The 14,496-nt window shown below is 28.2% G+C and overlaps 1 protein-coding gene across 1 annotated transcript; it reads left to right on the top strand.

Annotated features, from left to right (window-relative positions):
* Positions 1-5,599: 5,599 nt before the first annotated feature.
* LOC112595022 lies at positions 5,600-13,986 on the top strand. The gene is made up of 5 exons (XM_025340092.1): positions 5,600-5,991; positions 8,639-8,783; positions 8,890-9,029; positions 13,265-13,450; positions 13,638-13,986. The coding sequence occupies exons 1-5, from the start codon at positions 5,802-5,804 to the stop codon at positions 13,814-13,816; spliced, it is 840 nt and encodes a 279-aa protein (XP_025195877.1). The 5' UTR covers positions 5,600-5,801; the 3' UTR covers positions 13,817-13,986.
* The last annotated feature ends 510 nt before the right edge of the window (positions 13,987-14,496 follow it).

Here is a 14,496-nt window from a genome sequence, read left to right as displayed (position 1 = left end):
CATAAATTTCATGAATTGTCAAATAAAACTAAAAACTGTCTATAGTTGAATAATTTCACCTTGATTAAGTTAGTTTTCATACTACCTAATATTATAAATACCTAATTATTTATGGCCTTATTTGAATAGGTTATCGAAATGTATAATTAAAATCGAATATAAATACATGAATATATTTTTCTAATTTCAAAATTTTTAATTTACATCAATTAATGTATAAAATGAAATACCTACTACGTTTTGTTATGTTTACAAGTTTAAGAATGTATAATAAAAAAAAAAAATAAACAACCCATATAATTACTGGCTTTTAATCATTTAACTATCTATTTAAGGAATGTAAATAATAGCAATAATAATTAATGATTAATTATTTACTTATAATTAATATTCTAATATTAGTTTAACTTAATTATTCTACATTTCTTTAAGTACTAAATAACTTACATTATATTAAATATCATATTTTTATCTAAAGTTTGAACGAATAGTTTAGGATAGATAAGGATGACCATACGTCCCGTTTCAGACGGGATTGTACCTTTTTTGATCATCATGTCTCGTTGTTCCGACAAACTCCGAACGGGATGCTGTTTATCCTGTTTTTAAAAGATTGTATTGTTTGAATTCCGTTATTTCCATGTTATTAAATAATGTTTGTATAAAAAATATCAATGTATTAAAAAAATATAAAATAATTTTAAAAAGAGCAAGATGTTATAATTATTATTTTAAAAAATTGTAACGAAAATGTAATTAGAAAGAATAAAAAATTACCATATTAATAAAATTAGTTTGTTCCGTTTTTATTTTATAAAAAATGGTCACCCTAGGCTAGATATTATTAATGTTGGTGCAAAACACATGTATGTTTGTATACGAATATTAAATCATGGTAATTGATATATTGCCAACAATTATTGCATACATCAAACTATAATTTTATTTTTGGATTAATTGTTTAAATACCCATTAGTGTTGTAATAAAACAACGTAAATGATATAATAATCAGCATGAAAATAATAAAATAATTGTTATAACCCGTTTACGTTTCATAAATCAATTAATAATATACAATGTTAGGAATACATTTAAATTTGTTCAAAATCTGTGGTATTGTTAATATCTATTCTGTAGGAATATTAAATAATTTATACCGAAATTCAAGATTTTCATTTATTTAGTAATAATAATAAATATACATAGGTACACTGTTTGTAAAATTTTCATTTGAAACGCGGCCAATTTATAACAATAAATCATAATTACAAGTTTCAACAAGTCCACTGATTTTATGCTATTGGTACCACAAGAAAAGTAAATTTATACATGGTCATTTAATCAAATACGTTATTTAGTACCTAGTGAATAATAAAACAACTTTCAAAGTTAAACTCTGTTCTATTCATTATTTGTCAGGTTCATAAAAAAACGAAAATAGTTTGATACTAGCAGATCCATTAATAATTCTCAGTTCATAAATTAATCAAAACGTACGAACACACTGTTCACTCTTAAAATAAAAGAAAAAAGTTACTTATATCTCATACTGATTATATCATAATAAATTAACATTTTTTTTTTTTTATTAGTTTTATGCTTATAGTTGAGTTTAATGGGTATACATTAAATTGGACTGATATAAATAAAAATGTTTAGAGTGTTTTTGTATACCTAATTGATTAACATAATTACTAATTAGTATTTTAAAATATGTATTTTGAAGTTTCGAGTTACATGATAATTTATACTAGTGGTGTGTATTATTAAAAAAATTTATATTATTTATGTTTCCCTTTCGCAGTGAGTTAAACACTTAAACAAATCAATAGAGATAATATTATGTTAAAGTCGTTTATTATTATATAATAAAAATAAATTGAAGTAGTAGGCTACGAAAACCAAACTACACAGTACATACTATGTATGACTATTTAAAGATTGCCCAATAACCGTATACTTAAGTTTTACTAAAAATAAGCGTCTTCTAACAATTTATTTATTTTTTAAATCAGATAAAATAGAAACATTTTATTTCATTTTTATTTCCAATTTATAACGGAATTACTATTAATACTATAAAAATACTATTAATATACAATAATATGCGTTATGATAGTGCATCTAAAATTCTAAAGAATATGAATGAAACCTAAATACTTTTAACGTAGCACATGCATTGAAGTAGTATAACCCACTTGATCTCAAGGTTCAAACATGTAAAAAAAATTTGATCATACGATGGTGTAAAAATGATTTGACACGTTTTAAAGACGTATGCAGAGTGATACATTCTTTGTTCGCTTTAAAGACCATATTTTCAAATCATTAACCAAGTGCGCTGTGATGATACAAACATTGAATTTTCATATGATAACCTCTCTTTTTTACTGTAAATTATTTGTTGTATAATTTTCTTGAAAGATTTTATGTACCATATTAAAAATTGAAATGAATAATTTTTCCATCAAACAACTTGTTAAATAAATCAAAAATTACTCTCTCGAAAAAAAATGTTCGTCGAATAATTTAAAGTTGAAAATAAGGGTTCTAATTTGAAATATAGAAAATATTGACGCCAAAAGACCGCTACTCAAGTATAGAACAAAAAAATCACAATAATTCGTATGATATTACCTTTATGAATAAATTTTAAGAATTCTAAAAATCAGACTTTGAATTACTGCATTGTCGAAGAAAAAAAGGGTCGAGCACGGTTTAGGATTTAGGAATCACTACCCAGTGTACAACAGTAGGTAGGCTACGCACAGCTCTATGGCAGAAGTAGGTACATTTCGCACTCACGAAGACAGTATAATAATAATAATAATAATAATAATAATAATAATATTACTTCCGTCGGCCGTATTCGATCGTCATCGTCGTTACAAAAACAGTGCATCGATTTATCGTGTCACGCGTCGTTTTGGAATTATTCGTATCGGAACAGAGCGCGGATTGCAAGCCGCGGCCTCGAGACGGGCGCGCGAAAAGGAAGAAGCGCCGCGTATTCCGCCCGTCACGTAGCATTGTCTCGCGGAAAACCTTACCGGTATTTCCGGTATACCCGCGGTTGTTTTCATGCCGTTTTCGGACACGACCGACATCACGCACACGCTCGCAATACCGGTTGCTGCTCGCGGTTTCCCCGCGGTATATCCGGCTGGGCATAATAATAGTACCTACCCGAGTGGTCACAATATTAAAGTCTGCGACGCGTTTGCACGACCTCAACCTCACCGGGGTTATTTTAGTGGTAGTAATAGCAGCGTTAGTACTAGTACAGTAATAGTAGTACTGGTAGTAGTAGTAGTATAAGTCGTAGTAGTATAAGTCGTAGTAGTAGTCGTAGTACTAGTAATATTAGTAATTATAGTTGTGGTAGTGGCAGTTTAATATGGTAGTAGTAGTAGTAGTAGTAGTAGTAGTAGAAACGGACTATAAACGGTCAACCAAACCGGCCAGGAATCGCGTACCCATAGCCGTGTGTGTGAGTGAACGTGCGTGAATGTGTGTGTGTGTGTGTGTGAATGTGTGAGAGCGTCGTAAGTGAGCGAGCGAGTGTGTTAGCGTGAGTCGTTCAATGAATGGATAGGTACGAGTTCAGTACGTGTATGGACACTGGGCACGCGCACACGATATTACGCGCCGAACCGCTCGACCGGCGGCGGCGGCGGCGGCGGCGGCGGCGACCGTATCTCGCGAAATCCGTCGAAATATTCTATTCTATTATAATATCGTCTCTTGTTCGATTTCGATTTTTTCCGTTTTTTAAATTTTATCGTCGTCAAAGTCTGTACAGTTTTTTTTTTTTTTTTTTTTTTTTTTTTTTTTTAAATCCGAATCGTTTTTCTTTCCTCTCTGTGCGGCGGAAGTCGACGAAAAAAAAATACGTAACAGATCATCTCTCCGTCGATCACGCGGGTACCTACGTCGTGTTGCCATCGCGCACGGCGACACACACATCTCGAGTGCGTCACGGACGGACGAAGGTTTCATCAATCGTGTTACAGATGATCGTGTCGGTCGGTGGGACTTTCGTTCGTTTGGACCGCCCTCGCAACCACCGTCAGCAGAAATTTCGTTTCGTTTCGTTTCGATTTTGTTTTTCTCGCCGTCGCAATAATATTATTCGGTGACACACGGCGCGATGATTTTACATCGTATAACGTTCTACTCGCGTAAGTGTAAATCATTCGATTCGGCGAACGCTCTGCCAGTCGCCGAGGACCGAAGAAAGCTTTCTCCACTCGAACGGATATCCTCGCCGAGCGTAAGACGACGAAAGTTTTTTTCAGAAAAAATTATGCCGTTGTTAAAACGCCGTAAGACGCGTTTTTCTCGCCAACGATTATTGTTACCCATATTTTATTATTGTACACCGAATCATTAAGATGTATTGTTTGTAGATTCGTGTTTGATTACTAGACACTCCACATATTATTGTTATTATAATTTATAATATATAGTTGTATACACAATAATACAGCATCGACAAAATATAAATATTACGTAATTTTTTAAGTATTTTTTAGTTTTCGGAACACCGGTCAAATTGTATAATAATTTTATGTTTTATGGTTTTTATTTTTTCACTAAATGCATTCACAGTGTTTTAATCGTCTAATTAGTGTTTACTTTACCACATACCTATTTATTTTACAACAAAACTTGATAACAATATTTCTGTACAAACATATGTTAGTTCTTGCGATTGCCAGTGATGAGAACAGGTGATTTCGAGGTGTTATTTTGTGATTTACTTGGACTTTGAATTTCTTGATTATCGTGTTCAAATAATATGTACTTACTTATTGTATTTATTCTAATACTCTAATGACCTATTTTTGTAAGAATTTCCCTACAGATAGGCTCTAATACGAATTTGATTATTATTATTTATATCAATTATTACAAACACTTAAATTTCGAACACTTCACGTGCATCGTTGAACAATAACCGTGCAGAATAGAAACTATGACCGAATATTGTTGTCTCGCGTCTACCTATACATATATATATATATAAATATACGTTATTGTTATGATCGATAACGTTAATTAATAATAATGATTAGAACAAAAATTAAGTCGTAAAATGTGTATTAGCTATATTGGTATTTTATTTTTTTTTTTGTACACTTTTATTTTAACGACCGTGTTACGTAGTGTATTATATTACATTGAAATAATATGTTAAGCCGTCGCTATACGAGTCAAATATAATATAATATAATCTGCGGACGTGATTGTGCGTGCGCGTATTTTTTAGGACAAGATTTTCTCAATAACTCCAGCAGTGAACAATGTTTTTATCTATTAGAATAAGAAATACCGAAATAATAAATCCACCCGAGAGCTGTTGTATTCCACTAGTTATATCTGGGCCTGCGAGAGTTATATCAACGCACGTATGTGTAGGTACGGTACAGTAGAACACCGGAGACGGCTGGCGGCGGCAAATGGTATTCGGTTCATTGCGACCGGCATCGGCTTATCTGAATGTCAATGTCCAAAGACGGTTCTTCCGCCGCCGTCTTCATTCATCGGCTGGTCTTCTCCCACCCACGGGCCGACCTTATCGCTTCGCCCGGCGCGTCCGCCGACACCGTTGTTCGAGATCCGTTCGAGAAAGTCTCGAGTCGCGGACCGACCGTTTACCCACGTTCGCGGTACAAAATTTTGATAATAAATTACCGTAATTTTCCGTCTCCGTGGTCATCGCGAACCCGGTAACACTATACAATACATTATACTCCTGCACGAGAAATTATAGGACGGCGGAACCAACCATAATATAATGGCGCATTCACTGCGGTTGATCACATACCTGGTGCCCAGCCACCCCGTTGAGTTGTACGAGTGCATCGCCCATTTCCTGGAAGAACAACTGCACGTCAGCGCGACGCTCGTCTACGAATCCAGAGACCCCATCGGCTTGTACAACGATGACTGTCCCGATCCTTTTTGCCTGAAAGAAGTGGACATAGGTACAAAAACAAAAATAACTATTACTTAACATAGGTGTTATATTTTAATGTCAGTTGTTAGCTGACCGACTGGAATATTATAATGGCAATAACAGTATTATATTGTATAAATGTATGATCAATCTCAAATCTATATTAAAACAAGATTTCATATTGAAAGTAATGCAAATGCATAGGTAGTAAAGTTGTGCATATTATGTACTCGTTTCTTATGGCATATTATTTATTATTATTTGCCTATCACAATTATTATTTAACTAAATCAGAAAAAGCCGTTTACGCGCGATGTTAGGTTTCACCGGTGTTATTAATGGAACGAATATAACTTTGTTTAGATAAAAATGTTTCGTATTCGACAGTGTTCACGAAAATTTGTGATATTTAATTTTGCATAAACCCTGGTTTTTAATGAAATATTTTACTGCTTCATAATCGTTTTCTCGTAATATTATCATCTCATGGAAATTTTTTTTTTGAAAATTTTTTTTTTTTTTGAATGAACGACCATTGTATTGCATAAAAATGAAATTGTTATATTATATTTTCACACACGTCTAGTTACAGAGTAATTGATTTATTTTATTCAGTGAATGCCTTAACGCAGTTTTATTGATAACAAGACGTGTCAATACAGTTTTATTATTCAAGGTTTATCACGTGTTTCATAAATGTGCATTCAGAGTGTTCAAAAATAAACCTACAATAACAGCGATAACAGTTATAAACTTTAAAACTTATGAACTTTGTTATCGATATTATAATGCAATTCGGACCTAATTTTAAGAGAAAAAAACACTTAACACTTTCTAATTTAATATATTTATAGCATATTTCACATAATTAAATAAAATTTACTTTATAGTTAGGACTATATACTATTAAATTGTTTTGAATTAGTAATAACTTTTAATAATTGGATACTTTATTTTCCGGGTGATTTATTCGTTTAAATATAGTAATAATAATAATTAAATGTATTTATGCCAAGCATTAGTTTATCGTTTGCTAGTTTCACCTTGGTAGGTCGATACAGGTAGATTAGAAGGTATCTTGTTAGTATACATATTGAAAATCGATAATTTTCGATATGTATAAATTATTATTGAATTATAAAAGATAACTTGAACATTAAACTAATGTATTTAAATATCTGATGAGAAAAAACAACTTCTATTTGGTCATTGTGAGTTGTTGTGACCAACGCATTTTAATGTTATCTGTTTGTATATGACGTAATGAAAACATTCCTACTTTTTGTATATTTTATGTCTGCACGATTCCAAACAGTTAGATTTTTCAAATGAAATAGTTTTAGAAGAATTACGTTTTAGTTGTTTTACCAATAAATTTATGTCAAAGCCGCTTATGTTAGACTAGGGATTAGCTTTTTTCGAACCATTTAATTTTTAAACTTTTAATTTATTTATTTATTTATTTTTTTTTTGTTATTATCTCCTATTTTACGTAACTAATAAATATTAAATATGTATCGTTATAATTCTAAACTTCCACACTCTTAGCAAAAACAAAATAACCAAGTAATCTTAAAAATTATTTTTCATTTTGTTGCATTAATATAATACATCGATTTCAGTTATTACAACATTTTGAATTTTTACAATTAATGTTATTATTTATTATAATTTATTTATTTTTTTTTTGTTTCGATATCATGATATTAAAATTAATTTTTTTTTTTTTGAATAATTTAATACTTAAAAAATTTAAAATTATAAAACATAAATTAATTATTTACATATTGTATAGATTAAAAAAATATTAAAACTAACAATTTTAAAACAATGTTAACATAAAAAGAAAACATAAGATAAACATAAAAGATCTCCTTATAAATTTGATAATTATATATTGTTCAAACATTAGTTTATTATTGAATATTAATGTTTTTTATAATTACATAATTTATACTTACTTGGACAGAGAACACAAATCAATCATCAGTTTCTTTCCTAAATTATTATTGCTATCATCATCATCGCCATAATCTTTGTTGTCGTCGTTAACCGATAATTTTAAATGACTAATGATCTCATTAAAATATCCATTAATAGCGTTATGTGCCAAAAACAAAATTCTCAGTATAAAATTTATAATATGATTGGTGTATAGCGAATACAATCATTTTAAATTTTCATTCATCAAAATTTTAAATATTATACTATATAGTATATACAATTGTGACGATAAATAATTATATGTTCAATGTATAATAATTAATAAACCGCAAATATGAGAGCTGACAAAAATAAACATATTATATTTATAAATTATAGTCACAAAATAATGAGAAAATGTTTGTTGAAAGTGATGTGTTTTCGTTTAAAATATAGTACGTATAACAGCCGTAGATGAAAATAATATTTTATAAGTACTTTTTAATACTGATTACCGACTACAATATTACTAAAAAAATATATTATTTTGAAGTGTTTAATAGATTTTTATACGTCCGCGAAACATTATAACACCCACTCACTACATCACTTTCTCTGAATAAAAATGTGCACGTTAAGTTATTAATACGTATATTAAAACCGTATCAGAGGACCGATATACTGTAAAAATTTGTGTTACCTACATAAATAATATAAATAACTGTAACGCTTCCGTGTGTTTTGGTGAATAGGTTTTTTAAGCCCGACACAGTACTTGAAGATGAAAAGGTCGAAAAAAATCGAATTGCTGCCGATTACTCCTGTGTTCGTTCATTCCAATAACGCGGCACAAAAACCAGGATACTTCGCGGACATCATTATGCACACAAATGCCGAGTTAGCTAGCCCACAATATCAGCGGGAAATATTAAAATATAATCAACACAGCCAATAATCCTATTTTATTTGTTTTTTTTTTTCATTGAAACAACTGAAAATATAGGAAAACCGTTAAGTCGTTTCTGGACCTGAGAGGCTGCAATTGGGGATATACGGGAGACAATTCACTCAGCAGTAGCGTTTCCATACAGAAGTTGCTCAGGTTGCATGGCGAAAACTCGTCGTTTTTCGGCAACACGATAAGTAACTATAATTTTATTACAATTATATTTTGCACATTAAGTATCGGTGGAACAGCGGAGCATGTTAACATGAAGGCTGAAAGTAATACTTATAATGTGTATACACGACAAAACGTTAAAATTTTAAGGCGACAAATTATTTGTTTTCAATTTGTCATTTAAAAAATTCGAATTGATTATTAGTGCAAAATATTTAGGTCAAATTTAGTAGGTAAGTACACAATTTTTTTTTTGTTTTACACTGAATAATAATAATAATAATAAAAAAAAAATACATTCTTAGACATTTATAAGTATATATTATCCAACACTAAAAATATTTTAATTATACAATAGATGTGTGAAATTATGTCTTCATCTTGCATAAAATAAAAAAAAAAACAACATATATAAAAATATAATCATAAAAAAACAATGTTTGGTCGACAATAATATTATTAGAGTGACTACTTCAGTGCAGCTAACTCAACAGTAAAACAAATTCTGAAAAAATTGCACATGAAGACATTCCAATGTTCATACTAAAAATATAACAAGTGAAGGTAGCTCGACAAGTAAAACAGAAATTAATTAGAAAATGATAAACACGCATATATTATTGCAAAATATCAGATATAAAGTATTTGCGTGAAATATCTAAATAAACACGGATATGTCTGTCACACCTTAATCGCGTATAAACATATTAATAACAACTAAGTAAATATAATAATATATAAAATTATGGGGAACTATATAAATACTACCACAAATATATAAAACTATTATATTTTTATTAGGTTTGTATTTTACGTATTTAATTACAATGATGGTATTTTAATTTACTTTAATATTGAAAAAATATTTTGTGATCTTTGTATTATTATTTTATTATTTGACAAACTATGTGTGTAATATTATGTACCTATTTATTTACATTTTTATTTTCCATTGGTGAAATAAATTGAGTTTAAAAATATTGCCATTTCTTTAGCTTAAATTTTAAAATATTAAAACTTTAAAATACTGTGTAATACTATGTAAATATCACTATGAAATAATAAATGTCCATTTGACATTTGATGTACGACCTGATAATTTGTTGGAACTCAAAATATTTGTAAAATTAAATGCCGGACTTCATGAGCACTGGACATTGAAAAGTTTAATGAAAAATTATGATGTAATTAAATTTAATTCATTGGCTGTTCGCTAAATAATGTGTGCACGCATACATGCATATTGAAAGTTAAAAAGATAGTCATTGGTAATAAAAAAAATAACTTACTTTAAAACCAGTTATATATTTGTGTGCAAGCGTTTCACATACTCATATAATCTTCAATGTGATCTATATTTATAATGAATATCCTAACATATTTCACTGAATTAAAACCAACCTTAATTTGCACTATTTATAAGTATACAGTTTATACAGTTTATCTTTTACTGTAAACCAAGTATACTATTTTTATAATTTTAATCGCAAAGTTTTCTTATCTTATAAGTCTTCATATAAAATTTAAAAAAAATATGATTTATTTTATTTTTATTTCAACATTGTTTCTAATTATTTAGTTATATATCAATAGATCAGAATAGTTAAAAATTTATTTTAACCTTTATTTTAAAATATAAGCTAAATAATTGCTAAGAATGCTAACGTCGACATTGTTTGTTTTCGTATATTATTCATTGTATATCGGTCTTGTATAAAAAGTTCTGAAACACATTTGTCTGTGTTTTTCTCTTAAACGTATGTTATATACTTTTAATTAGATTTACTTATAATACATTTTAAAGTGAGAAAAGTTATTTTTCGTTATGTATAGAAATGTAAAATATATTTTATTATTTTTACAATATTTCGGATAGAAAGTTCACTTAATTTAAAATAGAAAGTACCTACAACGACAATGACAAACTAATTTATAAGCACGGTTCTTTCACTCAATTGTTCATATCGATTATCCTTTTATTATAACGTGGTTTTTAAAGACAATGGCCATAATTAGTCGTCTAATTAAGGGAGGGAGAGGGGTGGTTAATTAATTTTAATTGTAAAATAAACATTTTTTTATTAGTAAATAAACTAAGTTAAATTAAAATGTTTACAGTTAGAAAAAAAACCGATGAATACAAAAATTATTAAATCTTAGTAAAGAATATGCATTTATGTGTATAGTACCTACATATTTAAAATAATTAAATAACATTTATTGAAAATTAATAGCTTTTTAAGTTGTTTATCAAATCACTATAGTTGGCTTATTAATTGGATAATTATTTTTCTATTTAAGAAAAATTTTAACTAAAAAATTTGATCTTATATTGTTATTTTTTTATAGAAATACAGAAAAGTACTTACACATAATGAAACTAAAGAAAACCTACTTATTTGGTTGGTCATTCTGAAAAATAATTAGTTGTTGATTATTATTATTATTTTTATAGTGTTTTTCTTAGAAAACTTGATGCATACTCTTCACAGTATGTATTACCTATAATATTACGTTAGGATGATAATCAGTACAAGTCGTATCTGTCTATATATTTTATCACGATACATTACCTGTTATTATAATACACTTATAACTACTTGCTTAATTGTTTTTTGAGAGTAGAGTAATTATACACAATAACGATTATTATTATATATAATAGTTACTTAAATAATTATTATGAAAAAAAAATCAAAGACAGTTCATTACATGAAATTTTAAAACATCAGACGCATTGTATAAAATACCACAACGGTTAGATACTCCAATCATGCAATATTCATTTCAAATTATTTTTTTCTTTTCCAATTGATATACGCATTATGTCCATAATTATACGTATATTTTTGTATACAGTGAAACTTCTCTTAACGAAATCTTCTAAATAGTCGACATCTCCAAAAACTGGATATGTTTTCGAAAACTAAAATATCTTCACTGTTTATTTATAGAAAATCCTCTAAATAAGGGAAACTTAAAAAAACAGATACTTTATAGGTAGATTTTGATTATTTTTACCGTAAATATTAGCTGTTTATATTTTATTATAACGTATAATTTTCATTTTTATTTATTATTATGTTATTATAGCTTATCTTATCAGTAGTAGGAAATGGTCGTCTCATTTGGTAACCGAGTCTGTTTTAAATAATATTACATATAATTATATTAATGTATAAAAATAATATATTTAATAATTTGCATACGTGTATCATGTTTTTGTTTATTTTTGTATTTACCCCTCCACTACCTTTAAATAGTAGACACCTCCAAACAGCGACAAAATGTTGGCGACCGAAAATGTCCAGTATTCAAAGGTTTCATTGTAAATATAAGTATATTTAGAACGATTTACAAATCATGTTTATCCCCATTTTTCTCTTTAATAATAAATTTATTCAAGTTTTGATTTAGGAATTTTCGCATATTCTTATGAACCATTTTTTTTTTTAAATCCGAAGATTTTTATGCAATTAAAAGAGTTTTCTGAAGTGAATTTGTGATACGAACTTCTTTTTCCAAATGTAAACCACTTTGTTTTATTAAAAATTATTACCATTATTTTATAAATAAATTTAATAATATAATATAAAAAGCAAAATTAAAATTATTAATTCCTAAGTTATTAAATTTTAAGTGCTTAATAATGATAATAGTTCATGATAATACATTTATAAATTATAGAGGCCATTTAATGATTTTAAAATTGTAGTAACTAATAATATTAATTTACTAAAACTTAACAATTTAAAAAATAAATGATAGAGTATTATAAGTACTAGACTAAGTCTATTATTGTCAAGTACATTTTTCTTAGTACAAAATAAAATAACTCAGAAACAGAGTTAACATTCTTAACATAAAAAAAAAAAAAAAATTAAATTAATAATTCATAGAAAACATTATAGTTTTCTTATTAATATATTGAATATAAGAATTTTATTTCGTCGCAGGATACCAATTAAAATGTTAATTATAGGTATAAAAAAATCTAAGCATTTGAAAATATTATTTTCAATTAGTGTGTCTATAGTTACAGTTCAAACAATTATAATCTTAATAGAACAATGAAAATACGTGTTATAAAATAATAGTAGGGGGGGAGTGTGGTTATTATCCTATATATACACGTGCTACGCATAGTTTGTTCATTGAACCATAACTACAAGTTGAGACTACGACAAATTATGTGAATCATAAATTTATATTATAATATAGTATATGACGCCCATCGATGTGCGCGTGCGTGTTACAGAGACCGGAAATCATTTATTGACAGTGGAGAAGGTGAAAGATAAACAAGTGATTGCCGCAGCCGTTGACTCGGTGGCCTTTTACAATTACAAAAACGTTTTGCATAAAGACTCGGACGACATAATCATTTTGCAAAGCATCGGGCCGCTGCCTCCGTACGCAATTGTCTGCGGGAAAAACTTAAACGGTAATAAACGGTTTGATTTGTTATTATAGTAATGTTGCGCGCTACTATAACAATATAATTTTTATTTTGGCTCACTTATCATATTGTGTGTAACATTTTTTTTTTTTTTTTTTAATATTAAATTTTTAAATGAAGTTGCAGAACGTCTTTGTGGTAATAATTTGTTTATGTTGTTTGATTTCTACAGGAGATCTGAAATCGAAAATCGCGAATGCTCTGTTGAAAGCCACGACTTCTTTGCCATGGAAAGCGAAATTCGAGAAGTTCGGTCTGATCAAATTTGCGGAAAACTCTTCCAGCGCATACTCTGAACTAGAATTCAGCGAGCCTCTGGACGGAAAAGGGTTATCATCGATTTATTATTGAGGATACGATGGTACACGTAAAACAACTGCATCATAGTAATACCGTGATCCACTTATCAATCAATAATCATCGTTGGCTTTAAATCGGACGATCAACAGTTTTTTATTTATTTAATATTATACTCCGCTTTATATTTTAGAGAGAATTTTAGTTAAATTAATTATACTAGATCATACATAATATTATATAAATACTATTAAAAATCCATAAATATACATTACAATATATTATATTATTATAAATTTATTCATTTTTGTTATTTATAATATAAAAATTTCAAATCAGCATTACTGTAATTTTCTATTTTGTAACAATTAACCGATGTGTACCAAATAATTATTCTGTATAAAATATTTTATTATATTATAATTCATTCACACCAAATACGATTAATAAGTCTTATGTTGACTGTTGAGGTATTTTTGTCAATAATATTTGTTTATTAAGAACTTATTGGTCGTATTGACAATCAGTATGCTGTATGACGACTCACGCCAAACACCAATAATTACTTATTTTCGTTACTAAATTATAATTTGTTCACTGTGTTATAACCGATTTATAATTAAATAGTTTGATACTATCATTATAATATTTAAATTAAAAGATCAATAATCATTTTTATGTTTTATACTGTAGTAGTTATATTTTTAGAATAAACTGAATATAGAGTATTAATT

This window comes from Melanaphis sacchari, unplaced genomic scaffold (genome assembly GCF_002803265.2).
Source record: "Melanaphis sacchari strain LSU unplaced genomic scaffold, SCAv2.0 Contig24_pilon_pilon, whole genome shotgun sequence".
Lineage (NCBI taxonomy): Eukaryota > Metazoa > Arthropoda > Insecta > Hemiptera > Aphididae > Melanaphis > Melanaphis sacchari.
Note: the sequence above shows the minus strand (reverse complement) of the source record. Positions and strands in the feature narration are given on the sequence as shown.

Bases quoted from the DNA above. Each gene is read 5' to 3' on its own strand.
- LOC112595022 (XM_025340092.1), top strand. From the start codon at position 5,802: ATGGCGCATTCACTGCGGTTGATCACATACCTGGTGCCCAGCCACCCC. The intron at 5,992-8,638 runs GTACAAAAACAA...TTTGGTGAATAG, and splicing joins CCTGAAAGAAGTGGACATAG to GTTTTTTAAGCCCGACACAG. The intron at 8,784-8,889 runs GTTAGCTAGCCC...CTGAAAATATAG, and splicing joins ATTATGCACACAAATGCCGA to GAAAACCGTTAAGTCGTTTC.